We start from the raw sequence: 26,632 nt of genomic DNA, 5'->3' as shown, positions 1-26,632 counted from the left end.
CGCCTGTAGTCCCAGCTACTTGGGAGGCTGAGGCAGGAGACTCGCTTGAGCCCAGGCATTGGAGGTTGCTGTGAACGTGATGCCATGGCACTCTACCCAGGGGGACAGCTTGAGGCTCTGTCTCAAAAAAAAAAAATGATTCTCATCCAACATAGTAAGGTAGAAAGAAAATATGATATATAAATAAAAATTGTACGACAGTATTTGAATTCATAAATATAAAGAAAATAGAAGACTGTTGCTCTATTTTGAAAAGACTCAACTGTTGAATTTTTACTTGCATGAAAGACTGGACAGTGTTCATGCAAGAGCGCATAACCTTTTCTCTGAAGATGACTATTCTCACGAGAGCCAGGCTAGATGTGGCCAGGGATGGCTTTCAGGGCAAATCAGCAGAGACCCATCCTGGCACACAGCAACATGTTTGATGAGTGATCTTCAGGCAAGGAAAGGCTGCAACAGGTTCAAGATAGAAAGATGGACCTGGATGGCAAACCATTCTAAGAATTATACTATGTCAGAGTTGGACAGGCATAAAGATCCCAGGAGTAACTAACATTCTGGGGAACTGGGTGACCTACGGCCTCGCCCTTCCTACTACACTACTGCCACCTCGTGCAGAGAAAGCACTCACATTCCAGCTTTCTCCTTAATGGATATTTGTTCAAGATGACTAACATGTTCAGAGCGGTCTCAGAAGAGAACTAAAATCCTGAAGAAAGAGTCAAAATGAATCTCAAAATTCAATTTACAAACCAGCATACGGGGCCAACAGTACAAGGGGAAAAACCGTGTGCCATTTGCAGTATCTGTTAGCTGCAATTTGAGGCCCCACCAGTCTTTACAAGTGACCTCTAATTCTTAAAAACAACAAAAGGTATAGTAGCCAACGTGAATGCAAAATACCTGTGTCAGGGAAGGCAATGAAGAGTTCCCTATAAAGCTCTGCTAGCCTAATAAACAGAATCATAAGCAAGAAAACCCCCAAACAAATGAAAAAAAATCTGTTGGAAGCCTGGATTTGATGCACAGGGCTGGATTTTGTGTTATTCTGTATGTGATTGTTGCCGCTCATAAGAATATTAAAAACACAAAGGCAGTGACTGTGTTTGTTTTGTTCATCACTGTGTCCTCGCCCACCTCCTGCCTCGTAGTGCCTGGCGCGTTGCAGATGCTATTTAAGTATTTTATAACTGGCTGAAGGGACAGTTGTTTTTTTTTTTCAGGGGATCCGTCCTTCATCTTGCTCCTTATCTCTAAGTTAACTTAAGATAAACCCTAAACACAGAGGTTCAGCTAATCACATTTCAGGGGACTGGAGGTATAGGAGTCACTTTTGGTAGAATTTCAATGAGAGGAGAAGAGACTCCTAGTCTTGGGCCCACTTAAAAACAGACTTCAAGTTTTTCCATAAAACCTTTTCTGTTTATTCAGGACAAGCTAAAGGCTTCCACGGGCCCCATCTAGTGATCCTCTTGCCATTTCCACGCACCCCAACTTTACGCTCTTCTCCTCTAACATCTGTCTAAAACACACTTATCTGAAACTGATCTAACACGTGCCTTTATCATCCTTTGTAGTGTTGGCTAGAATCCTTCATGCTCCCCACACAGAGGCTCTACTATAACGGCTCCATTCTAGAAGCTTAGCTCCCAGAGGGCAGCCTGGGCCTGTACAGCGCACTCATAGGCTTGAGAAGGAAAATCACATTATCAGTCCCTTCTCGAGTTGGCAAGAAGGGTAAAGACGCTCTGTGTTCAGAGGCCAATCTCTAAACATAGCATCTAGCATAGCACTGATACAAATTAAGTAGGTAACCAGTCCCTACTGCAGGTGAGAGCAGAGAAAGGAAAGAATAGGGTACATGAGGCTAAAGTGGCAATGGGGGGACTTGACCTTCCCAGTCTACAACAGTAATATTGTGTCCTAGGTCTTTGGTCCAAAAATGGTTAATTCTTCAGCAATTCTTGCTGCCTTTCAGTTTCCAATACACAGCTGTCATTTTATAAAGGCAAAGCCAAATATAAATGAACACAATGAGAACCATACGATTTGTGCACCAAAAAAGTCTGAAAAGCAGTCAGGGAAACCTACACAAAAAGAATAGAAACTTGGTTTTTACATCTTGAAATAAACACATTCATTGGAAAAGGGGATTTCCCTATTTTGGGGGGGAGACGATTTTAAAAGTCAGGGAGAGCCTGCAAGACATAAACGTACAGTACAGTCACAACAAGGAAAACAACCTTATACTGTACCTGTCCTTCAGAAAAACACGTGCTGCCTGACAGTCTCCAGATCATTCTCTTTCTTTCCCTCAATGCAGAGTTAGTTCAGAGCTGATTGTTCACACAGCTTTGCACAAGTTTCACTTTTAATGAACCATTAAAAGTTTTGCTAAGTTTTTCTTAGCACATTTACTCAATTCCGTACTTTAAAGCTACAATTCATTTGGATAACTGAAATGTATGGAATTTTGTTTTTTCATATGAAACTCAAAAGGAAAAACGAGAACAATCCCATGGGCATATAACTGCAGCCAAGTGTGATTCATGTAGGCAATGACATTCTGTAAAACTGGTTTCATATCTCAATATATACAAGGCTAATAGAATGTGATCTAATCAGTCAAAAAGGCTGAACTTCATTCCTGCTGTTATAGCAAAGCCTATAAAATAAGCAGTTATACATCAAAACCATGTAGACAAAAAAGACCTTTCTCTACCTTATTTTACATAAAGTTCAAGAGATAGTCATGAAGCAACATACAATACAATATTCCTGATGGATCCATGGCAAAGCTTTTCAGATATATATCCCAGGGTTGGTATCTTTATGAGCCAGAAACTCTATCTCCTAAGCCCCAAATGTGACCAGGTGAGAGAAATATGAGTCACTGCCCAAAGGGGGAAGACAGGACAGGTCAGCATGAACACATCCCCAGTGCCAGAGACACGGGTTAGAGCATATTGCAGAAACGTAGCTGGTTAGCAGGAACACCTTTGCATATGACTAATTTTTGTCTCCTTACCTTTAATTATTCTGTAGTATTCTTTTTCATCTCTGAAAAAAAGGCTATTTTAACAGCAGTTTGGAATATCAGATGACTCTTTCACCCCGACTAGGAAAGGAGTGGGAACACAACGGAGGGATGCAATGATGATGTATATTTAATTTTGAAATGCAGCAAATGTTTTCTTTCTCTCTTAAGGGAATGAGTTATGAGATTCTAGGGGCCATCCTAGATGTAGTCATAACTTCATTTAAGTAAAATTCACATTTAAATAGTTTGCAATCCCTTGAGCTCAGAGCACCGACAGATAGCAAAAAAAAAAAAAAAAAAGGATAAATGACATCTTCTCATTAAGAATAAAAAAATAGATAATTCACAAGGTAATAACTTAAGAGTTCACTTTCTTAATGGTGGCTGCTGGCTAACCTAGCTGATCATGACAAATACAAAGACCCCTTTAGCAACGAATGAAGAGGAAGTATTTTTGATGCCCCAGGAAGGCAAAGGTTTCTAGCCAATGGCTTATTCTGTTGTCTTTTCAAATTTTAGGCTAATACTGAACAGGAAGCCTCACCTGGGACTTCAGGAGAGAATCTTGCAGAATGTCGAGATACAAAAAGTTTGAGTTCTTGGTCCAAGTTGCATTCAATCAGGTTGGTGTCCCATGATCGGATTCCTAAGAAGGGGAAGACAGTTGACAAGCTTCCAGTTAGTCATTTCAGAGTGGTTTGGAAAACATCACCATAACATTTCTCAGGCTTTCAGGGAGGATGTGGAAACTCCTTTTCTGAAGAGCTTGGTGGCCAACAATGGATGCCCGCAGAATGGGAGGGTCAGGGAGGTCTCTCATGAGGCCACCAGGGCAGGGATAACTACAAGTGTGGACTGAACTTCTGCCCCTTACAAAACGTAAATGCAGCTCTTCTGGAAGAGTAAAAGAAAACAGTTATTAGGAAAATGACAGACTCTACTCCAGGGAGGGGACAGCAAGGGCAGGAAGACGGTTAGTTCTTCAGTGGCTAAGAGGCCACCAGACTATCCCTAGCTTTCTCATGATCCCCTTGTAGGGGGCAAGAAAATGTAAAATGAAGGTGGGGAAGGCATCCTTGGGGGCTGCCATTCAAACCCAGGCCTTTGTTTGCAAGATGATGCTTTGGTAGTGTGCCGCAGTGCCTTCATTCCTTTACCCATCCCATTTTTGACCTTGGTTTTTTTACCCCTGGGTATGAATCCAAAATGTGTCTGATCACTGATGAGCAGGCTAGATCTCGATCTTCAAGACTTGGCCTTTCTAGCCTTCCAGCATTTCTTTCACCTGAGTAGCTTGGAAGGCAGCTCTTTCATTCACACTTGTTAGTTGCTAAACTGAATTTTCTTATCCAGAGGCAAAGAAATGTGGCAACTTTCTATACTTTTTATAAAACTTCTATGGAGTTGAGGACTCTGAACCAGCTATTTTCATGAAGTTCAGACTTCCTTCACTAGACTGAAAGGGATATCTGCAGTGAGAGGAAGGCGAGAGCAAGAAGAGGAGGGCGGCTTCCTGCGCTCATGTCCTACCTCCCTCGTCTCTTCCTTCCCCTGCCTGCTGCACTATCTTTCTTGCCCTCTGAAAGGGCAGAGCCCAGAGGGAAACTCAGAGAGCAGTAGAGACAAGAGGCCTGAGGTGCAGGCCAGGGAATGTTGGGGAACTCTAGAACTCTGACGTGTGTGGTCATGTGCGTGTGTGTTTTCCAAATAGATTGTTCATCACAGGGCAAGTATACGGGACCCATAATTATACCCTTCCATGGAGCATCCTCGGCGGCCAGGAGCAACTCTAGAACCATAAACATTTATAGTATACTTTCTAAGGGCAGAGGCGTGACCCTCCAGGTGCAACAAGCAGGTGAACTAACTAAATAAACACCAGTCATTTAATCATCTTGCTGGTGATTGGTCATGCAAAGAGACTTGGGAGAATAAATGGCAGTGTGTTAAACATATCCCTAGATAGCTAATGCATATCTGTACCTATCCCCACCTAGGTTTCACTCACTATTCCTAACCTACAAAGGTAGACTGTGTGCCGTGTGTGTGTGTGTGTGTGTGTGTGTATTTTTGCAGGATAGAACTTTACATATATATGGGTATATATGTAAATATAATTGTATAGGTATGTATATGATTACAGAAAAAGATGCTAGAAACTCTGTTCACTGCACACCTAAAATATTTTCAAGTGACGGTCTGTCTACTACTAAATAGAGGCAGAAATTGGTCATAAGATCAATGGGAATAATTCAGGTGTGGAAGAGTTAACATTCCTAGAGAGAGGTTAAATTATAAGGGAGAATTTACAGGTCCCCCAGGAAACATTAATAGCCTTAGTTTGCATTTGTGCTAATGGAGTATTTAAATTGTAACCAGAAAGGCAGGTTGAGATTTTGCGCGATGTTTTTAGTGCAGAAATGATAAATGGGTTCTTTTTGTTTCGCAGAGAGCTTGACAGGTTGAGAGGTCTGAATTCATTAGAATATTTTACTTCAACATATACACTCTATACTAGTCTAGTGCAAGAAAATCATTGAGTTCCTGTCTGAGCTGCCTAATTGGTATTGGGGGCTGAATTCACCATGTTCCAGTCTGAGCTCCACTTTGTCTTCTAGCCTGTCAAGCTGGGTCGATAAGTTAATAATGAGACATATGCATTTAAATTAAATTCATACAATTTTTCTGTCTTTGTTCTAAGTCATGACTACATGGCTACATTATTTCAATGACTTCATCGGGGGTTAGCCTGCACTTGCTCTCGTATTGTTATTTGCCATTTTTCCCTTGGCTTCAATTAACCTGTCAAGACGCAAGCAATTAAATGTTTGCTTTCTATTTACCCATTTATTTTATTTTTACGTATGTTTACACATTTATAATTTAGCAAGCGAAAAAGTAGTAAACCATAAAAAACCCACTTAGAAACATTTAAATTACACTGGTGAATAGATGATAAAAATATTATTTCTCAGTTTTATACTCCCAATGAAACCAAAAATTTAGAGTTCTTTTTTTTAAGAGAGCAATTTCTAGTCAAATTATTTCTTAACAATGCACAATCACTACTAACACTTATAAAATAAAGATTACAATGGATTTACTACCTATTCTAGTTGGAAAAGAAAATTTTGGAACCAAGCCACTTTCTACCCTAATTTTAGAAACACAATACTTTGTAATTACCTGGTACTTTCTGCTGGATAATATTAGTAAATGGAAAGAGTATTTCTCAATGGAGGTTCATATTGTGCTTAGCAGGGTTATGTATTTCCCCTTTGTGCCTCACAGGGAGCCAACAGTGGGCCCTCTAATGCATTCATTGGCCAGAAAAATACTACTTGGGCTCTTCCCCACCATCTCCCCTCTCTGAATCCAAAGGATGTTCTGAACAGGCTTTCAGAAGCAGGTCATCTTCGTCTCTGATAGGAACAGAGAAGCCATGATAAGTTCCTGACCATTTTTCTGATTATTCCATCTCCTCAACCCTGGACACCCCAAGTCAAACTCTTCCCTGAGGCTTTGCTGCTCTAGCACTCCAAAAAGACTGAGTCCCTTAAGGGCTCACCCAGGTGGGGGCCAAATAACTCCAGGCAGCTGGGGGCAGTGAACCTCCAGTTTTAAATGTTTGGACCCAGAAGGCATCTTTAATCCCTAAGGACAATCTGGGCCTGCTCTGTGGCTAATGCCCACTCCTGAACGTGAGTGCTATCACTCATCTATCCTCAGTGACCAGGGGGTAAAAAAGGATCTCCCCTTTTCAGTTCCCTGACCCCAGGTGGTAGCAGTGCACATAGAGAATACCAATATGCACATTTACAGATGAAAAAAGGAGAAGAGAAATGGTGGGGGGGGATGGGACAGGGGCATCACAGAATAAGTCAGGGCGAAAAATGAGGAGGAGCCAGGTCACCTTGGTGTATACAGTTAGATTATTCCAAGTTTATTGATCATTCAAGTAAACAATTTTAAAAAGCACCTCCAGGCCAAACACAGTGGCTCATATCTATAATCCCAGCACTTTTGCGAGGCCAAAGCAGGAGGATCACATGAGGCCAGGAGTTCAAGACCAGCCTGGGCAACACAGCCCAAACCCTATCTCTCCGAAATAAAATTTAAAAAATTATCCAGGCCCACTGGCATATTCTTGTAGTCCTAGTTACTGGGGAGGCTGGGGCAGGAGGATTGCTTAAGCCTAGGAGCTGGAAGTCACAGTGAGTGATAATCACTCCACTGTACTCCAGCCTAGGGCAGACAGAGTAAGACCACGTCTGCAGAAAAAAAATAAGCACCTCCCATTTCAGGGGTAAAACCTACATTCTTAAAAGAGACAGACTGAAGGAGGCAGAATGAAATGACCATGCACTGCATGTTGATGACACATGGGTTCGATGTGACAAAGTTATTTGGGCCTTTGACAAATCGATTTTCCTCTGGTGGCTGTGGTCACTCCCCAAAAGAAATGGGCTTTTGAGTATTTCTTATAAATACCAACATAATTAGCCTATAATCACAAGATTCTATCCATAAAACTATGCTAATAAGTGATCTAGAATCACATTTAAATCTTAAAGAAACCACGAAAAGAAAGGCTTTATTTCTCAGTAAAAAAAAGATGTGCTATTTTTTCCCTCAGCCCAATCTTCAATTTGCTTTTGCCCTTGTTTTTTTAAAGCAGCCACTTGATGTTCATAACATATATGATTTGTAAGGCACACAGTATCTTACAGACCGAGTTCATAGTTTCAATGCATTGATAATAAATAATTTAGAGCTGAGATAATAACATCTTACAATAGAAGCAAACCAGAAGTGATTTATAATGATTTATTTATTGGTCTGAAAAATTAGAACATTTTAAAAAGTAAGCCTTGGAGAAGGTTAACAATGAATCATCAGTGTAATGACCTTCCGTTTTGGGACTGTGTTGTGTTTCAGCATGGATCACAGAGCCCGCAGTAGCTAATACCAATTCAGCAGTGCAAGCAGAAATCCATCTGCCTTTTGACTTTGAAAAGTATAAAGACAAATATAATAAATGTAAACATTCTCTAACACTTTATTTAACTCCCACCATATATAGTTTAGAGGATGCTTGTTGTTGGTTTTATTTTTGTTTGTTTGACTTTCTTTTTTCTGTGAAAAGCAAAAACTAAACCCCAAATCTTTTCCTGGGTTCTTCATCTCAGACTGAGCACACTGGAAAAAGCGACATCAGAATGTTGCAATGTAATCAGCTAAACTTGTATCTAAGAATCCAGGACAGTAGATGCTACACACATCTATCTTTTCGTGAGCAAATCTTGCTGATTCCCAGGGTTTAGGAAAGGAAAAGTTACACTCTTAAACAGTAATCAAAAACATCAGACACGTAGTATTCCTTATATCTTTTTTAGTTCCTTACAAAAAGAAATTAAAATGAAACAACGAACTCCTTTCACACGGTTCAAGAATTCAGTTTGTGAGGCATATGTATATAGTCTATGTATTAAGAAGAAAATGAGACAACGGGCTGAGTCCATGTTGAAGGCTAATTAGGGAGGAGGCAAAGGAGGAGCCAAGAAGTAGTAGCTGGTGGTAGTGACAGTGACCTGGAATAAAGTCCTACATAACTAACTAAATAAAGCCAGACCAGTCCAAGGAATTACTACTGTTTCAAACTCTGAAGAAGAAATGTCCAAACCCTGCATTTATGCTTTTTGAATATAGTTGAGCAAACAAGAGTGATCATCTCTCTTCCTTGGTTTCAAGAAGTGTTACTAAGCATCCATACTGGGATATCTTGGGCGTGCTGATTTACCGCCTCACCACCATCACCCTACAGATTTATAGATTATTTTCTCGGCTTCCCAGAGAGCCCTTAGTAAACAGATGGCAAGAATCCAAGTTGCTGGGGTCTCCAAACCCACAGAGCCTCAGTTAAGATGGGAGGAGGAATAGGAAGAAAGAATAACAGATGAGGAACTGCGTTCCCAGCCTGCAGCACACAATCAGGGCTGGGCCCCCCGGAGCAGCTCCATCTTGCTTCACAGAACCCAGCCCACAGGCACCAGCAACAACAGCAGTGGCAGCAGAGTGACCTCTGGAGGAGGCTCAGCTGGGGGACCTGATGGCTGAAGCAGCAGGGAAACAGGACCAGCTTGCCCTGTTGCTAAGTCATCATCTCAGACTGTGTGGCAAGCCGAGAGAGCAGTATTTTCACCTAGCACTGGAAAACCCTACAGGTTGAGGATCCAGGAAACCATCTCCAGAGGAAAAGCAGCATCTGTTCCAGTGTGTAAGGAAATGGCTGTGCTCACACCGTCGATTCTTAATGGGATCAATACAGCCATTTCGAAGTGGCATGCTTAACCCTGACTAAATCAGGGAATTAAAAATCAGAAAGGCATGGTGATGACTGCAGAGGGAACAGAGGGCTTCTGGAATTCCAGCAATGTCTATTTCTTGATCAGGGTAACACAGGTATTTTGTGAAAATTCATGGAGCTGCTCAACTATGATTTGTGTCCTTTCCTCTCTATACGATCAATAGAATTTTAATTTTTTTTAAAAGTCCAAAAGATCAATCTGAATCTGATCACCAACTGCTAGTAGTGTAAAAAAGAGTAAAGACAGGAAGCACTTCACAGCAGTACTTGGATGCATCTATTTTCTCAGTAAACAGAAGCAGCTTGAATAAACCCCTGGAGGAATGAGGCGCTGAAAGGATGATCAGCTGAGTAACAAAGCAGGAAGGTAATTATGGTCCGAAGGTGACGGTGACGGCTGAACCATCTCCCTGCGTGGGGCGCTGCCCACAAGTGATGACTGTACAAAGGCAAGCTCTGAAAACTGAGGTACTGAAATCTCCCTCTGATCTGAGATGTCAGCCGGCTCTGCTGATCATGACAGGGTCAGAAAATCAGTGACGCTGCAGGACTGGCACTTCTATCACTAATGCGTGGTGTGACCTTGAGCCGGTTTCCTCACCCTTCCTGCCTCTCCGGGCCCCCATGTCTAAAATGGGGGTGATGATTCTCTCCTAGCACCACCTTGGGTGGTTCTGAGAATTTTCTTGATAGAAAAGCATCTCCTAATATATTCTTATTTCCTGGCAATGGTACTGACAAACGATTAAAAAAAAAATTCAGTCATTGATTCCTCAACAGCCACACCCAAAGGCAGGACTTGCAAATGTTTTTCAAGGAGAAAAATGTGCAAATAAACTAAATTAGAACAGGTCAGATCAAAGGCCTATAGTTTGAAAAATGAAGGGTCATTGAGATGCTCAAAAAAGACACTTCACTACTGAAATCTCTTATTCTTGAATTTTTTCAAGTACAATACCATAACTGCTTTCTGCTCATATATATATTTTTTCCAGCTGAAAGGGAAGAAAATCAGTGCTTTAAAGTTAAACAAAAGAACCAGGTCTGCAACTCCAGTCCCCACCCTCAGCCTTTTGTTCTGGGGACAAGTGGCTGTTTCCAAATGCACAGGCAGATGACAAACGTTTATTATTACTATTATTATTTTCATCTAAAACAAGGTTTTTCTTTCGTCTTTTATTGGGGATGGGGGAGCGGGGAGCCGGGGCTCCGTGAACGCCCTTTGTCCGCCTCGGGCTGCCGTAGAGACCGCAGTGCGGACTGCACCACGCCCACCAGCCGGTGTCTCCCGGAGAACCGCTTCAGCACCACCCCGGGAGAATAGAGCGCGGGCCGGCGCTGCGGAGGGACTCGGCGACCTCTGGCAGGACGAGGGAGGGTCGGGGCGCCGCGAGTAAAGGGACAGGCAGAGACTGGAGCTGCCCACCCGGTGACTCCCAGCGCAACAAAGCCGCGCAGAAGGAGAGGTGGGGCGCGCAGCCCCCGCAGCCCGAGGCCCGGGCGCAGCCCGACGGGGGCGGCGCAGTATGTGTGTGTGTTGGGGGGGGCAGGTGCGGCGGGAGGCTGGGGACACTGCGACACCCAGGGTGGGGCTGAGGGGCGGGCCGGTTTGCGCGCCCGAGGCTGCGCCCGCCGGACCCTCGCGGCCCCGCCCAGGGTTTCTAGCGAACCGCTATTCGGCCTCCGCAGAGCGCGCTCCTCGGGCGCGCACCAGGCGTGGAGCTGGCCCTACCCGCCGACCCCCACCCCCTTCAAGTTATCACTCTTGAGGCAGAGACTTCTAGAAGAAGAAGCCCCACCCCGCAACTTGGGGACCCATTGTCCTTTCTGAGAGCTGCAGCTAAGGCCCTAGGGGTGGTGGCCAGGCGGGCTCAGTCTGGGAGGCGCAGGCGGCGCCGCATCCCAGCATCCCGGGGGATGGGGGAGCGGGCGTGGCCCTAGGACTAGCCTAGTCATTCTGAGGAAAGAAAGGATCGGGAGGTGTTAAGCCAGAAAAGACATTTCTCCGGGACTGAGGTGACTGTAGTGAAAACGATTCCCACGCGAACTCTGGCACATGGTGTTTCAGCCCCAGGTGTGCGGGTGAGGGGAGTCCTAGCCTCTTGCTGAGGGAAGGGGGGGCGGTGAAAGGAGTGGTGGCATCAGTCCTCCCCCACCCTTCTGCCTCCTGCGGTTGCGGCTTTATTGTGGCCTCTGCTTCTCCGGCAACACCTGCAATTCACTCTGCGGGAGAAGCGGTGGCCAACTCGGCTGTGGCTGAGGACCCAGCTTGCTGACAGATCCCTCAAGGTTATTGGAGACTCTCTCTCTGAATCTTAAATCTAATAATGCAGATTATTCTCTGAAATTACCCCCCAAAAAGAGTCTGGACCAAGTGCTGGAGGTGGCGGGGAGAGGCATGGGTGCGGGGCGCGAGAGTGCAGAACGGTGGCTGTTGCGCCCTGGGTGGGGTCGTGTTTGTGAGTCGCCCGGCGCATATCCCTGGGGGCGCGAGGCCGCTTACCGAGCTCGATGTTGCCGATGGCGCGCCGCAGGTGCTCCTCGGTCACGATCTCGCCGACGACCACCAGCAAGTAGAACTTGCTGTCGAGGAAGCGGTGCGACAGGCTGGGAGAAGTGGACGCCGCCGGGTTGGCGATGCTGCCGGACGGCTCCGGCTCGGTGGCTTCCACCACCACGGTCGCCATCCTGCCGGCCCGGTAAGCCTCGGCGAAGTGTCTCGCTCTGGCTGCTCCTCTCCTCTGCGGCAGGAGAAAGGATTATCTCCGAAGGTGCTGTCTGCGCTCCGCCCTCTGCGTCCCCCTCCTCCTGGCGCCGCGCGCCGCCTCCCCCTCCGCCCTCTCCGTGCGCGGCGGAGGGTGCGCGGCGGAGAGGAGCTGGGAGTGAGAGAGGGCGGGGAGGCGGCGCGGCTTTTATATGGAGACTAGGCAGTGAGCCGGGGAGGAGGAGGAAGAGGAGGAGGAAAGGACCACCCGGCACATCCTCACGCGGTGACTGCCTCCGCGCTTCCAGCCGTTGGCCCAGGGCTGATGTCATCTGCAGCAAATCATCTCGCCTGCGGCCCGGAAGCTGGAGGGATGAGGGGTGCGGACAATAGTCTGAGCAGAGCCGCTAGCCAAAGGGGTTAGGGAACCCGCTGGGCTCTTCTTGCTTCAACCCTGAAGGGGGAAGATACTTCCAGTCTACACCGCTCCCCACACACACACACACTACTGCCCACTCCAAAGCCTCACCGTGCCTGAGCAGAAGAATGGGATGAGTTTCCATTTTCAGGGTGGGGGACCTCCCTTGTCCGAGGTGCACTAGTCCAGCCTTGGCCTTGTGTCCCATATGTGATGAAGCCAGATTCTCTGGAGCTGGGGTAGCTTCTGCGGGAGGACTCGGCACTATGGGTACCCCGCCCGGGAAGAGGAACCTGTCTTCAGTTTGACCTTGTGAATTTGGGAAGACATACATAACTAATATTTAGCAATAGCAATATCTACCACTTTCACTTAAAGAATTGTCAAAATGCAAACTTAAGCTTAGTATTGTTCAGCCTCGGACTGCACTCTGCAAGGGCCAACGGTGAATAAGCCCTGGCTTCGTGGTGCCCATGAGAAATGAGAGGAATACAGATGTCTTATATTAGATGCAGATTTCTCTTCTTAATGATATGCCGAACAGATAGTATCAAGCATAACAAAGAATAAAGAGAAGATGCCTCTCTACCCAGCAGGATCAGTGACTATAATGTACTTTTCCGTTCCTTGGGGAACACACAAGCAAAATTATTTCCTGTGAAAATGATGTCTTTTAAAATACACGTAGCATTGGGAACTTTTATTGCTGTTATGTTTAGAAAAACTCATAAAAATGCCTATTAGAAGCATCCCATTTACAATCATTTCTCGCAAACATAGTGAATACAACGTATGTCCCATAAAAGGGGAGGAGAGTATAGAAGAGAAAAAAATGCAAACACAGGACTGGGAGATCTGCGTTTTAGGGACACGGAATGGATGGAAATTCGAGAAGTCAATATACCTTTAATGCCAGAGTACATGCTAGTGTAGGGAAATCACCTGGCTATTCTAAGATTGCCAAAAGAATTCAGTGTCTTAGCTGTAAACTGCCATGACATACAAGGTCTCTGAAACCTTGGCGTGGGAGACATGGTGGCCAGCCAAAGTCTGTGGGTCCTTTCCGATGTGTCATTCTGGTCAGTGTGGAATAAAGATACTGTCTGGCTCGCAGTGTTTGGGATCGGTGACAGACTCACTGGAGAGCTGCATTCACCAGTGAACAGAGAGGAGGTGTTTCCAGGTGAGATGGGAGTAGCTTATATCTTAGTCCAGACACATGTTCAATTGCTGTCAGAAAGGTGTAAGGCCGGCACCAAAGCTCCTAGTAGGGGTGGGGTGGGCAGATACGGTGAAGAACACTTTTCCAAAGGTCAGCCATGGTATTCCAGCCTCACCTGGCAAAATTTTCCATTTCTTTGAACCTCTACTACTTTTATGTATGTAATATGTTTTCTTTTACTCAGTTTATTTCCTTTACTTAAATTTACTTTAAATGAAAGTTGATATTGCTATATCAATGGAAACACGAATATCATTTGTAAAGAGAAGTTATCCCTAAAAAAATACACAATGAAAATAAGATGCGATTTCATTCCTGCTACATACTGTTATTATTATTTGCTCAAGACTCTGAGCCTGAGGCACCCATCTCTTGGTTAAAAACAGATTAGCCAGGGGGGTGCCTGTGGCTCAAAGGAGTAGGGTGCCAGCCCCACATGCCAGAGGTGGTGGGTTCAAACCCAGCCCCGGCAAAAAAAAAAAAAAGATTAGCCTAATGTTAGAGAGATCTTAAAGACATACTAGCACTTGTCCTCCATGTAATAAGGTTGGATGAAAATTAGAAGGGAAGAACTTTCTTACTTTGTGAGTCTGTGCAATTAAATACCATGACCGCTAAGTCACCACCCACACCTTGAAACACAGACTAGGGATGCAGACTGTTGCTCTGCAGCCTGTAACTCTGGGCAAGTGACTTACTCTTTGCATGTTTAGTCTCCTCATTTAATGGAAAGAATGCCATCTTCATAATGGTTTGAGTAACTGTGTAAGAGGATGAAATGATCCAGCACGTGTCAGCGCCTAACACAGTGCTTGGAACATACTAAGCAATCAAGTTCTGGTTGACTGACCTGTTTTCTCCCAGTTCTTCCAACAGCAAACTAAAAGCAGCCTCCCAATATGTGTGAGTGACACCTCTACTCACACCTCTGAAACAAGAACAGAATATTAAAGTCACATTTCGAAATTAGAAAAGTAGTCCCCCCCCCATTGCAATAAAAAGGACACAGTTCTGAGGAAAAGAAAGGAGAAAACCAGTGTATGAGAGTGCCAGCATCGCTGCCCAACTGACATCACCTGGCTGTCCCAAAGACACCTCAAACTTGACATGCTCTAAAACCAAATCACCTTTCCTATTTCAGTGAACAGTACCGCCACCTATCTTATGATGCCAGCCAAAAGTTCACAGGCATGTTGGACCCTTCCCTGACCCTTAGCCTCATGCAATCCAGTGTGGAGTCTGGCCCGTTTTGCCTTCTATCTCTTCATTCCATCCACTCCTTTCCATTATCGCCACTGTATTCCAAGCTGCCATCATCATGAGTGGTACTAGGATACAGGTTAGAAAATGGGTTCTGGAATAAGACGATTTTTATCCTGATACCATAATGCATTAGCTGTGTAACTTGAGCAAAGTATTTAACCACTCTGGGCCTTGGTTTCCTCATTTGTATAGTGGAGATGAGTGCCGGCCTCATGAACAGACTAATTTAAATATGTAAAGTGCTTAAGACAGTGCCTCATATATAATAAACACTCACTAGAAGTTAGTTTTTCTCGTTATTTCAAATTTTATTATAGAAAATTTCAAACATGAAGTTTGAAAGACTACTTTAAGAAACCTCCATGTACCCATTATCCCCAATCAAATGATTTTTAAGGTTTTCTTGTTTAAATTGAGAACAAAACAAAACCTATGTATTTCAATGGATTGATCCATCTTTTATCTACCTTGGTCTATGTAATCCTCTTTCTTTCATGTAATTTTCTGTTGATAGCGGGAACATTTGCTCTGTAGAGTTTCACAAAGTCTGATTTCTTCTGGTTTTATCCCCTATTGTGGTATTCAACATGTTTTTCTATCTCCTGAATTTTTCGTATATGGATAGTTCGTTCTAAAGGCGTGATCAGATGCAGGTATATTTTTTGCAAGTATATTTCCTTGTGATACTGTGTTCTTCCATTCAGAGGCACAGCAAAACTTGCTGACTCTTGTTCTGTGATTTTAGCAGCTATTAACGATCATTACCCAGATCCATATTTCATTAAGGATTGGAAAATGGTAATACTATAATTATGTTATTCTTCATTCATTTGACAGCTGGAAGACTTCTGCTAAAACAAGTATTACCCTGTCTATTGCTTAGCCCCAGGTACAGTTTGTACAGGGAAAACGGATAAACACATGATTCTTTCTCTTTATTTACTAATTTTCAAAATAATAAATTCATTCCACAGCATCCTCCAGAGATGACTAATTTTTTATATCATTAAGAATATAATTTATAATTATAGTATTATTCAAATGGATTCTTTAATTTTTCCCTTTTTAGCCAGTGGTAAGCTAAGATATTCCCAGCTTACCCCATAGCCTTAGAGTCTGGAATTAGCCAGGTTCTAAGGAACCCAAGTAGTGGATAATGGTATTTAGAGACCCCTAGATGCCAAGAGTTGCTACTATCTTTGTCGTTGTTTCTAGATAATTTCAGTGAGAAGAAATATGAAATAAAATTTTTAAGATGAAATATATTATGAGTTCGTAATGATACTGACAGTTCAGAATCAGCAGTACAGAAACTTTGGTTAACCTTTTATCTTCCAACTATATTTCCTTTGTCCTATACCTAGAATTCCAGTTCTCAAAAACACCAAGGGTGACAATTAGAAGGGCAGATAACTTCTCATTTTCCTCTTCCCACAACATATGCAAATTACATTCACAGGAGTTTCAGATGAAAATGCAGCACTTTTTCCGACAATATGACTGGGACTCTCATCCAATTCATGTTTTCCTCCCATATGGAGTATGATCTTTTTTGATCTGGTAATGTTACCCCACTTAAAACCCTTAAATGGTTTCCTGTTGCTTTCAGGATAAAGACCAAACTTCTTAGTATGGCCTGCAAGGTCTGGCAAAGTCTGGGCCCTGTTTATCTCTCCAGTTTCATCCACCTGCCACGTGCTCTTACTTTCCAGTGTCAGCACAATGACCTTGTTTCAGGCCCCTCCTGATGCAGCCTTTCCCTTGCTATTCCTCCTACCAGTAGCACTATCTTAGTCTGTTTTGTGTTGCAAAAAGACTGGATAACTTATTTAAAAAAAAAAAGAAAGAAAGAAAAGAAACTAATTTCTTACAGCTCTAGAGTCTGTGAAGTTCAAGGTGGAAGGGCCATCTGGCGAAAGCCTTCTTGCTGCCTTGTCTCAGGGCAGACGCTGGAAGCGCAAGAGTGGGCTAAGCTCACTTTCCTAACAAAGCCATACTCTTTTTTTTGTTTGTTTTCAGAGACAGAGTTTCCTTTGTCGCCCTTGGTAGAGTGCCATGTGTCACAGCTCACAGCACCCTCCAGCCCCTCGGCTTAGGTGATCCTCCTGCCTCAGCCTCCTGCGTAGCTGGGACTACAGGTGCCTGCCACAATGCCCGGCTGTTTTTTGGTTGCAGTTGTCATTGTTGTTAGTAGGCCCTGGGCTGGGCTCGAACCCACCAGCCTCACTGTGTGTGACCAGCCCCCTACTCAAGGAGCTACAGACGCCAAGCCTGAATTTCTATTCTTCATTAGTTTTGCTAAGGGGTTATCAATGCTGTTAACTGGTTATAAATTGAGGAATTTCTGTTGTACGTGTGCATATGTGTGCTGTCATTGGATCTGTTTTTATCTATACTGTCTTACTCCTGCTAATTTCTTTGGGTTTTAGTTTACTTTTTATTTTAGCTCCTTGAAAAGCTAAGTTGATTTTCAGTTTTCCTTGTTTTCTGATAGATGCATTAAAGGATAAACATTTTTAATTCCTGCTTTAGCTGCACCTGACACGTTTTGATGTGCTGTATTTTCATTATCATCCATTTCATAGTATTATCTAATTTATTGTGATTTCTTTTGGGTGTTATTGCTTGACAGATAAAAAACTAACATGCAGAAAAGTTAGGCAATTTGTTACAATTCACAGAAATAGGACTCAGATATGTCAGATTTCCAAGTACATGACCTACCTGAAATGACACTTTTCCTCTATGCTTTATGCTTCAAACAAAGGAATCAAAGCACAGCAAAAGTGTTGTTTGTGGGCCGGGTGCAGTGCATTAAGCCTGCAATCCTAGCATTCTGGGAGGCAAAGGTGGGAGGATCACTTGAACTCAGAAGTTTGAGACCAGCCTGAGCAATAGCGAGACCCCATTTCTGCCAAAAAATAGAAAAATTAGCCAGGCATTGTGACAGGCACCTTTAGTCCCAACTTCTGTATAAGGCTGAGGCAGGAAGATTGCTTAAACTCAGAAGTTTGAGGTTGCTGTGAGCCAGGCTGATGCCACAATACTCTAGTCTGGGAGACAGAATGAGACTTTGTTTCAAAAAAATAGAAAATAAAAACAAAGAGTTGGTGGGAAAGAAGAATAAAAGAGAGGGAACAAGAGTCAGAGTAATTCTCACATCAAATGAGTCTCCAATGTTTTGTTGTTAGTTAAAGTGACTCTAGAACGTGACTTAAGGCAGTATGTCACGTAAGGATCAAGAAATAGTCTTTCTTTACTCAGCCTTTGATCAGGCCTTTCTTTCCAAATTTTAAGCTAGCTGTAGAAAAATTAACAGAGAGCACAAGGAAAGAAACAAGAGAAAAAGAAAAAAGATTTATAAGATATGAGGTGTTAGAGAAAATTTTAGAAGGATAGTCCCTGTGCACTGTCCTTGACGAGTGCCACCTATTCTCCATACCTGTAAAATAAGTGGGTTCAACTCTCAGTAGTGGCTATTTGGGTTAGCTATTACAGGGATGTTTCTGAAAGCTGAGGAGTGACCTTCACAGCCAGAGGAAAATGTCTCCTCCTAATTCCTTTTTTTTTCCTTTAAAAAAATTTTTTTTTAATTTTTATTATTTTTTTGTTTTTTTGAAACAGTCTCCCTCTGTTGCTGAGACTAGAGTGTGCTGTGGCATCATCACAGCTCACTGCAACCTCAAACTCTTGAACTCAAGAGATCCTCTTGCCTCAACCTTCAGAGTAGCTGGGACTACAGATGCCCACCACTATGCCCAGCTAGTTTTTCCATTTTTTAGTAGAGACAGGGTCTTACTCTTGCTTAGATTGGTCTCAAACTCCTGAGCTCAGGCAATCCATCTGCCTTGGTCTTCCAGGGTGCTAGGATTACAGCCATGAGCCACCATGCCTGGGCTCTCCTACCTATTTCTATTTAATTATTCTTGACTCAGGAAGTACTTCTGATTTTCTTTTGGTGGAACAATGGAAAAATATTACACTGGAAGGCCAATTGACTGAGATCAAGTCCTTCTTCCTAAATGTATAAGCTGGGTCCTTTCCACCACTACCATTCAACTACAAAGAAAACAAAATCCTGTAAATGTATAGAACACAAAATAAAAGATCCTCCTTCCCTACCCCAATTCTACTCCCCTCCCTAGCAGAAACCACTGTTATTCAGCCAAACTGCTATATGTGTGTGTGTGTAGAGAGAGTATATATGTGTGTATGCGTGTACATGTGTGTATATATGTATACTCTCTATATACACATATTCACACATACATGTCCACGCATACATATGCTCCTTAGTATCTGTAGGGAATTGGTTCCACCACCCTCAGTGAATACCAAAATGCATGGGTGCTAAAGTCCCTTACATAAAATGATGTAGTATTTCCATATAACCGATGCACATCCTCCCTATACTTTAAATCATCTCTAAATGTAAGTGCTGTATAAATCATTGTTATGCTGTATTGTTTAAGGAATGATGATGAGAAAAAAATGTCTGTACCTAGTCAATGCAGATGTAATCATCCATTTTTTACCCTAAATATTTTCTTTTTATTTTTCTTTCTTTTCTTTCTTTTTTTTTTTTTTTTTAGAGGCAGAGTCTCAGTTTTTTGCCCTCGGTAGAGTGCCATGGAGTCACAGCTCACAGCAACCTCCAGCTCCTGCGATTCTCTTGCTTCAGCCCCCTGAGTAGCTGGGACTACAGGCACCTGCCACAACGCTCGGCTATTTTTTTGTTGCAGTTTGGCCGGGGTGAGGTTTGAACCCACCACCCTCGGTATGTGGGTCGGCACCCCACTCACTGAGCCACAGGCACCACCCAACCCTAAATATTTTCAATCTGCATATTGGTTGATTCCATCATAACTCATGGGTAAGGAGCACTGACTGTCTCTATATAAATTTTCCCCACAAATGAAATAATATTTTACATGCTGTTTAATCAAATGGCATTCATTCATTGGAGCTCTTTCCAAATATGTATTAAGGTTATGAAGTATGAAATGTCTGATTTCCATCAGTACTAAGTTTGACAGTTTATATCACTGACATTTCCCTTTGACACTTTTTTTATTTTTAGTGTGAATCCTCATTCTTTCAAATGTATGTTTGGCTTGTGATTATCTTTCAAAGTTTTTTTAGAGCAATTTTTGTGAAACCAAGGGTAAGTAAAACATTTGTGTTCTTTTCTAATATTAGTTCCATCCTGGAATCAATGTAGTGCAAAAACCTTGAATTATCAAGGAAGTGTTTAGGAAGTATTAACTAATGAACACACACTACATGGATGCCGAGAGATGTTCCTCTCTGGTGATTTTAATTTTGAAAATGAGCCATGTAGGCAAGCTGAGACCAAGGTGGATAATGATGACCAGAAAGAGGTAGTGAACACGAATCCATCTCAACCTAGGCATGAATTAACAGCAAGGTTTGACGTGACTATTCCAACAATGTTGGACCATTTACAACAAATCGGCAAGTTAAAGAAACTTGTTCTGCATGAATTAAACCAGCATCAGAAGAGACATTGTCTCGAAGCTTGCCTTTCTTGGCTGTCACGACATAAAGGTGAACCTTTTCTACACCGTATCGTTACCTGTAATGTAAAAAGGATTCTTTCTGACAATGACAAGCATTCAGCACAATGGTTACATAAAGAGGAAGTGCCAAAACATGGTCCAGTACCAAATATTCATCAACTAATGGTATGCGTTTCATGTTCCAGGGGTGATATTATCCATTTCAGCTTCATGAAACCTGGTCAATTACAGTTGATGTCTACTGCAACCAACTGGACAAAATGATGCAGACGCTTGCGATTAAGCAGCTGAGATTGATCAACAGAGATAGTCCAGTTCTCTTGCAAGACAATGCTTGACCACATATTGCACACACAGTGCTGCTCAAACTACCAAGAAGCTGGACTTGGAAACTCACTATCATCCATCGTTTTCACCTGACCTTGAACCAACTGACTACCGCTTCTTCCAAGCTGTGGACCACTTCTTGCAAGGAAAAGTAGTCAGTTCTCAACAAGTTGTGTTCCTAGCCACTTGCTTTCCAGGCTTCTTGGCTGCTGGTATAAACAAGCTTCTCTATGTACCAAAGGATTTCTCACCTCAAACCTTGAAACCTGTGGTTCTCAACCTTCCTAATGCCGTGGCCCTTTAATATAGCTCCTGTAGGTCGTGACCCATGGGTTGAGAACTGCTGCTTTAAACTATTCTCCCAATAACTTTACAGATTTTTTTCAATTGACAGAATACTTAATTCAGGAGATTAATAAAGGTTCATAGACAAATAAATATTTGAAATTGTTTTTGAAGAATTATTTTTTTTCAACAGGCAGAGACGGAGAAAAGACCATTTAGAATCCAGAGAACAGCATGAGCAAAAAACAGCCAGTAGAAAAATACTGAGCTTATTCTTGACCATAGCTAGTAGTTTACTCCTTGTTTCTTTTATACACAAGTGGTAGTTATACTGAGCAAACTGCTCTGCACCTTGCTCTTATCACTTTGCAATAGATCTTTGAAATATTTCCATAATTATTATAAGGATGTTTGCTCTTGGCCAATGCACAGACTTCCATTATTTGTGAATATCAGAATTTATCACTCTTCTATTTTTATGATGATTTACTAATGATTACTTTCAATCTTTTGATGGCATACACAGTGCTACAGTAAATAAAATTCTATATATGTCATTGCTCCCAGGTTAGAGATTATTCACAGGATAAACTCCTAGCAAATTGCTGAGTCAGAAGACATGCATTTGTGATTTTGGTAGGTGTTGAAAACCAAGGAGTATAGCAATGCATACCTCTCCCAGTAATGTACGAGTGGGCTACTGATTCCTTATAAGTATTTTCAAACTTTTTGATTCTTTGCCAATTTAATTTAATAACAATTATATATTAGTACATTTCTCTTATTATAAGTGAAGCCAAGCATCTTGTGTTTAAGAGCCATCTGTATTTCCTTCTTTGTGCACTGTCTGCTTATATGCTTTGCCCAGGTACCTATTGGATGGTTAGTGTTTTTCTTATCAGTTTGCATTTTTTTTTTTTTTTGAGACAGCATCTTGCTTTGTTCTGTAGGTAGAGTGCAGTGACATCATCGTAGCTTATTGCAACCTCAAACTCCTGGGCTAAAACAATCTTCTTGCCTCTGCCTCTCAAGTACGTGGGTCTACAGGGGCATGACACCATGCCTGGCTAAGTTTTCTATTTTTCTTTTGTAGACATAGGTCTTGTTCTTTCTCAGGATGGTCTTGAACTCCTGACTTTGAAACGATCTTCTTGCCTTAGCCTTCCAGAGTGCTAGGATTACAGGTGTGAGCCACCATGCTTGGCCTGATTTGTATGTATTCTATGTACATTAGGGAAAGTAGCATTTCTGTAATATGATTTATAAATATTTTTTCTCAGATGGGCATTCGTTTTTTGACTTTACATACCATGGATTTTTGCTGTAGGAAATATTTGTTATGCAATGAAATTTAACTATTGTAACATTTATGGTTTCTGGATCCTATGTTATACTTAGAAAGGCCTTTGCTGTTCTGAGATTATAGAAGAAAAATTCTCCCAGGGTGTTTTCTAGGACTTTTCAGGACCTCACTTTTAATATTTTGGATTTATCCAGATCTAGACTGTGAGATATGTATGTCCACTTATTTTGTTTTCTGGCTCTACAGCACTTTCCTGAGAGAAAATTTCATAAAATTTTGTAATGACTTGATAACTTATCTTTCTCCCCAACTGATTCTGAAATGTGTGTGAGCAGAAGCTCTGATTTCATGTTTTTCATTGCTCTGGCCTTTAGTACGATTTCACCCCAACCCCAAGCTTTGCCGACAGCATAGCAATGAGATGGTTCTTACTTCTGCATTTCTTGATTGCTGGAGAGATATGATTCTACCTCAGTAAAGGCAAAGCCTACCCAGGATGTGGCTGAAAATGAGACTGGGGGCTGAGGCCAGTGGATCACTTGAGCTAAGTAGTTAGAGACCATCCTGAGCAAGAGTGAGACCCCCATCTTTACTAAAAATAGAAAAAAGTCGCTGGTGTTGTGGCAGGTGCCTATAATCCCACTACTTGGGAAGCTGAGGCAAGGGGATTGCTTGAGCCCAGGGCAACAGAGTGCAACTCTGTCTCAAAAACAAAAACAAAACCAAAAAAACCCAACCTCCTCTATTCAGCAAAACATTGACAACAAATAAGACTAGGAAGTTCTCAACCAGTACCTTTTCATTAAACTCTGGCTCTTACTAGGTACCGGTGCCAAGTGAGTCATACCAACACATGTAGAGGATGGCACCCTGAGGGGAAGAGAATTACAGTGGAAATAGCCAGGCCTGCTTGGAGACAGGCTCCTCACTTGGCCTTGCAGAACAGCTGCCACTGCCACAACAAACAGCAAAGCAATAACAAGCTGGCTTGTGCAAGGTGGGAAGCTGCAGACGGAATGCAGGCTCCCTTCCCAGGCTACCAGCAGCCCCTGGGGACCAGGTATTCTAAATGGGCAGCAATTGCGAAGTACTCCCAGCTCTTAGTCAGGGAAGATATCACCCACTGCTAGAAGTGCTCTAGGGGTGGGGCGAGGGTTGCTATCCTGGGAGTCTGGGGGAGATATCTGGATAGTACCAGACTCAGGGAGACGTGGCTGGTGTGGAGACGCTCCAGCTGAGCGCTAGTTGGAGCACCTGTGATCTGCCACCCGTGGCTCTGGCTAGGCCCTAGGAGGGCACAGAGTTGATTCTGGGCTCAAGTCAGTCAGGAAAGTAACACGTGCACATGTGAATCTGGCAGAAGGCAGCAGAAAGGAGTGCCCTGAATAGGTCCAGGTTTTGCAAAGGAATGTGGAGGAAGAAGCAGCTGCTCCCACTGGGAGGCCTCAGGAAGTCAGAGGAGGAAGGAGGTGGCAGAGAAGCCTCCAGCGGCCAGCGAATCGAGCTCTGCCTTGGAGAGTGGAGGACCTGAAGGACGCTTGTCTAGCCTCCAAAGAAGAAAGCAGATGGGCTGCAGTGGTAGGCAGAATAATGTCCTCCACAGCACGTTCACGTTCTAATCCCTGGAGTCCGTGAACATGTTAACCTTACATGGTAGAAGGGGCTTTGCAGGTGTGATTGAAGTAAGGCTTTTGAGCAGGAGTGGAGGGGATGAGGCTGGATTATGTGGGAGGACCCAAAGTGATCACCAGAGTTCTGCTAAGAGGGAGACAGGAGGCCATAGAAGCAGACGCAAGAGAGAGAGATGGAGATTTGAAGATGCAGGAAGGGGCCATGAGCCAAGGAATGTGGGTGGCCTCTAGATGCTGGAAGAGGCAAGGAAACAGATTCTCCCCTAGAGACTCCAGAAGGGACAAAACCCTGCTGACACTTTGATGGTGGGACTTCTGGCCTGTAGAACTGTAAGATAGTAAGTTCCTGTTGTTTTAAAACACTAGCTGTTTGGTAATTTGTTACAACAGCCTTAGGAAACTAACACAAGTGAGCTAGACACTTGAAGAGATATAATTCCTTGTGTAAGTCTTTCTGAGAAGCCCGATCATGCCTGCCATTCTGAACAGCTGTGCCCCAACCCTACCCTATGTTATGGGCTGGGCTACAGGGAGAATTGTGATGGAATGGACTGAAAGATTAGGGGTACTGTGAAGCCCCCAGCCTTGGCATTTCTCATCTCTGCTCTTCACACATGGAGCATAGTCAGGGGACAAGGTGTTCACCCCCTAAATCGGTAGGAGCTGGGCAAGAACTTCTGAAAACCACTGGGTTTTAAAATAGGGATAACAATCAAATCTGTCCTTTAGAAAACTGTAAGCAATTTCGCTCAAACTCCATGGTCAGTAAGTATCTGATTTCCCCTTAGATGGTATTTCAAGTTTTGCCATTTCTGAAAGGAACTTGGGTTTTTTAGAATTTGATAGTTACTGATGGATTAGTTACTTTGGAGGAGGATTCTTTCTATATGTGCATAAACTTTTAAAAAGTGAAATCAAACAGATGACCAGATAAAGAGAAAGTTTCCAAACTGTGATATCAGGGCACAGAGAGATATTTATTTGTGTCATTGATACATTCACTCAGTCAACACATCTTTAACAAGCATCTCCATATACCAGATACTGTTGGAATTCCTGGTGGTACAAGGATGAGAAAAACAGATTTGGCCCCTCCCCTCACAGAGCTCACTCTCCAGAGAAGTGCTAATATGGGAAACTGGGAAATGTGGAGAAAGGGTGTTTTAAATATCGTTTTTCCCTTCCCCAACTCCCAGGTTTATTGAGGTATAACTGAAAAATAAAAGTTGTATGTGTTCAAGGTGTACAATGTGATGATTGGATAGACACAGATTTTGTGAAATGATTTCCACAATCCAATGAATTCATACATTTATCATCACACCGAGTGATCATTTGTGTGGATGTAGAAAAAACTTAACATTCTTTAAGGGAGAATAAGGGAAAGCCCCCTGACCAGAATACAGCACAAGGAACTGTGAAGTTACACAGATTCCAGGCGGAATGAGAAGGCAGCTTGAGTGCCCTAACCCACTGTTTCTCCATCCTCACGAGGGAGCAAGAATCTGGCCTCTCCAGTGGACATGACATGCGAAGATTCCACTGGCTGTCAAGAGTGTGAAGAATCTGCCAGAACTAAAGCCATGCAGGGCGATGACCGGACTCATAACACTCCCTGTGTGCCTGGCATCTGTACCCACCGCGCAGCGTGAAGTCGGCTTTCAGAACACCGTGTCTGAATTCCCAGGCCTGCATTTCCCAGAATCACAACAGGGAGATTATTGTGACTGTCACTAACAGAGAGTATTACAACCTTGAGCAAACATGACAAAATTCTCCTTTCTCAGCCTTTTAAATGGAATGCCCTCCTGTGCTAAATATAAAAGTCGACTGCCTTCTCAGTATTTGAAATTTCAAAATATGTTAATCATCATGCCTAAAAGCAAACCAAAGCAAAGGGTAATGGTAAAATACGGCTTCGGATTTGATCTGGAAAGGCATTTTACTTTAACCGTGACAGCAGCATGACGCAGGGCACACGGCATGGAGGTGTGGAAGAGGGTGCTGCCGGGGTCCTTCAGGGTTGAGCCCCACTGTGCTTGTCTTCCAGCCCTCTAGGTCTCCTCTGAGAGCTTGATTCCCCCCCCCCGCCCCCGATTGCCACCAATGAGATTATCCCAGGAAAGAATTATTGACAATGAGGAAGTTAAGCCAATATTTGTGTATCTGATTTCTTCCTATCCAAAAAAAAATTAAATACTCAATCAATATATTTGATGGAAAAATGTCACGCTACCTAAATATAAATACTCCCCCAAACATAGATAACATTATAATATGATGCGGTGGTTAATCAAGTGATTGAGCTTATGGCCAGGTCACCCAACTTGAAAGCCCAGTCCCATTTATTAGCTACTGAACAAGCTGCCTCACCTCACCGTGTCACAATGTCCTCATTTGAAAACATGGGTATCCATGTCATAGAGTTCAGTCTTCTGTTCTTTCACTCACTCAGCACTTACTGTATACTGTTTGGGACACAGTGTTAGTTACTGTAGATACAGAATATTAAAATGGTTAGTGTGTTTT

General features: G+C 43.1%; 1 protein-coding gene across 2 annotated transcripts in view; it reads right to left on the bottom strand.

Annotated features, from left to right (window-relative positions):
* MAP1B (microtubule associated protein 1B) overlaps positions 1–12,363 on the bottom strand; it is a 103,253-nt gene extending 90,890 nt beyond the window's left edge. Inside the window, exons 1-3 of one of the 2 annotated variants that reach the window (XM_023510914.1) lie at positions 11,914–12,097; positions 3,588–3,689; positions 3,032–3,061 (exon numbers count right to left, since the gene is read on the bottom strand). In XM_023510914.1, the coding sequence (XP_023366682.1) occupies positions 3,032–3,061; positions 3,588–3,689; positions 11,914–12,097 (316 nt within the window). Of the gene's footprint in view, positions 1–3,031; positions 3,062–3,587; positions 3,690–11,913 lie in introns of both variants that reach the window. The other variant, XM_003785898.3, reaches the window with a different exon arrangement.
* Between the last annotated feature and the right edge of the window lie 14,269 nt (positions 12,364–26,632).

The sequence above is a fragment of the Otolemur garnettii genome, unplaced genomic scaffold (genome assembly GCF_000181295.1).
Source record: "Otolemur garnettii isolate 467f Iridium unplaced genomic scaffold, OtoGar3 scaffold00017, whole genome shotgun sequence".
NCBI lineage: Eukaryota > Metazoa > Chordata > Mammalia > Primates > Galagidae > Otolemur > Otolemur garnettii.
This window is presented reverse-complemented; position numbering and strand designations above follow the sequence as displayed.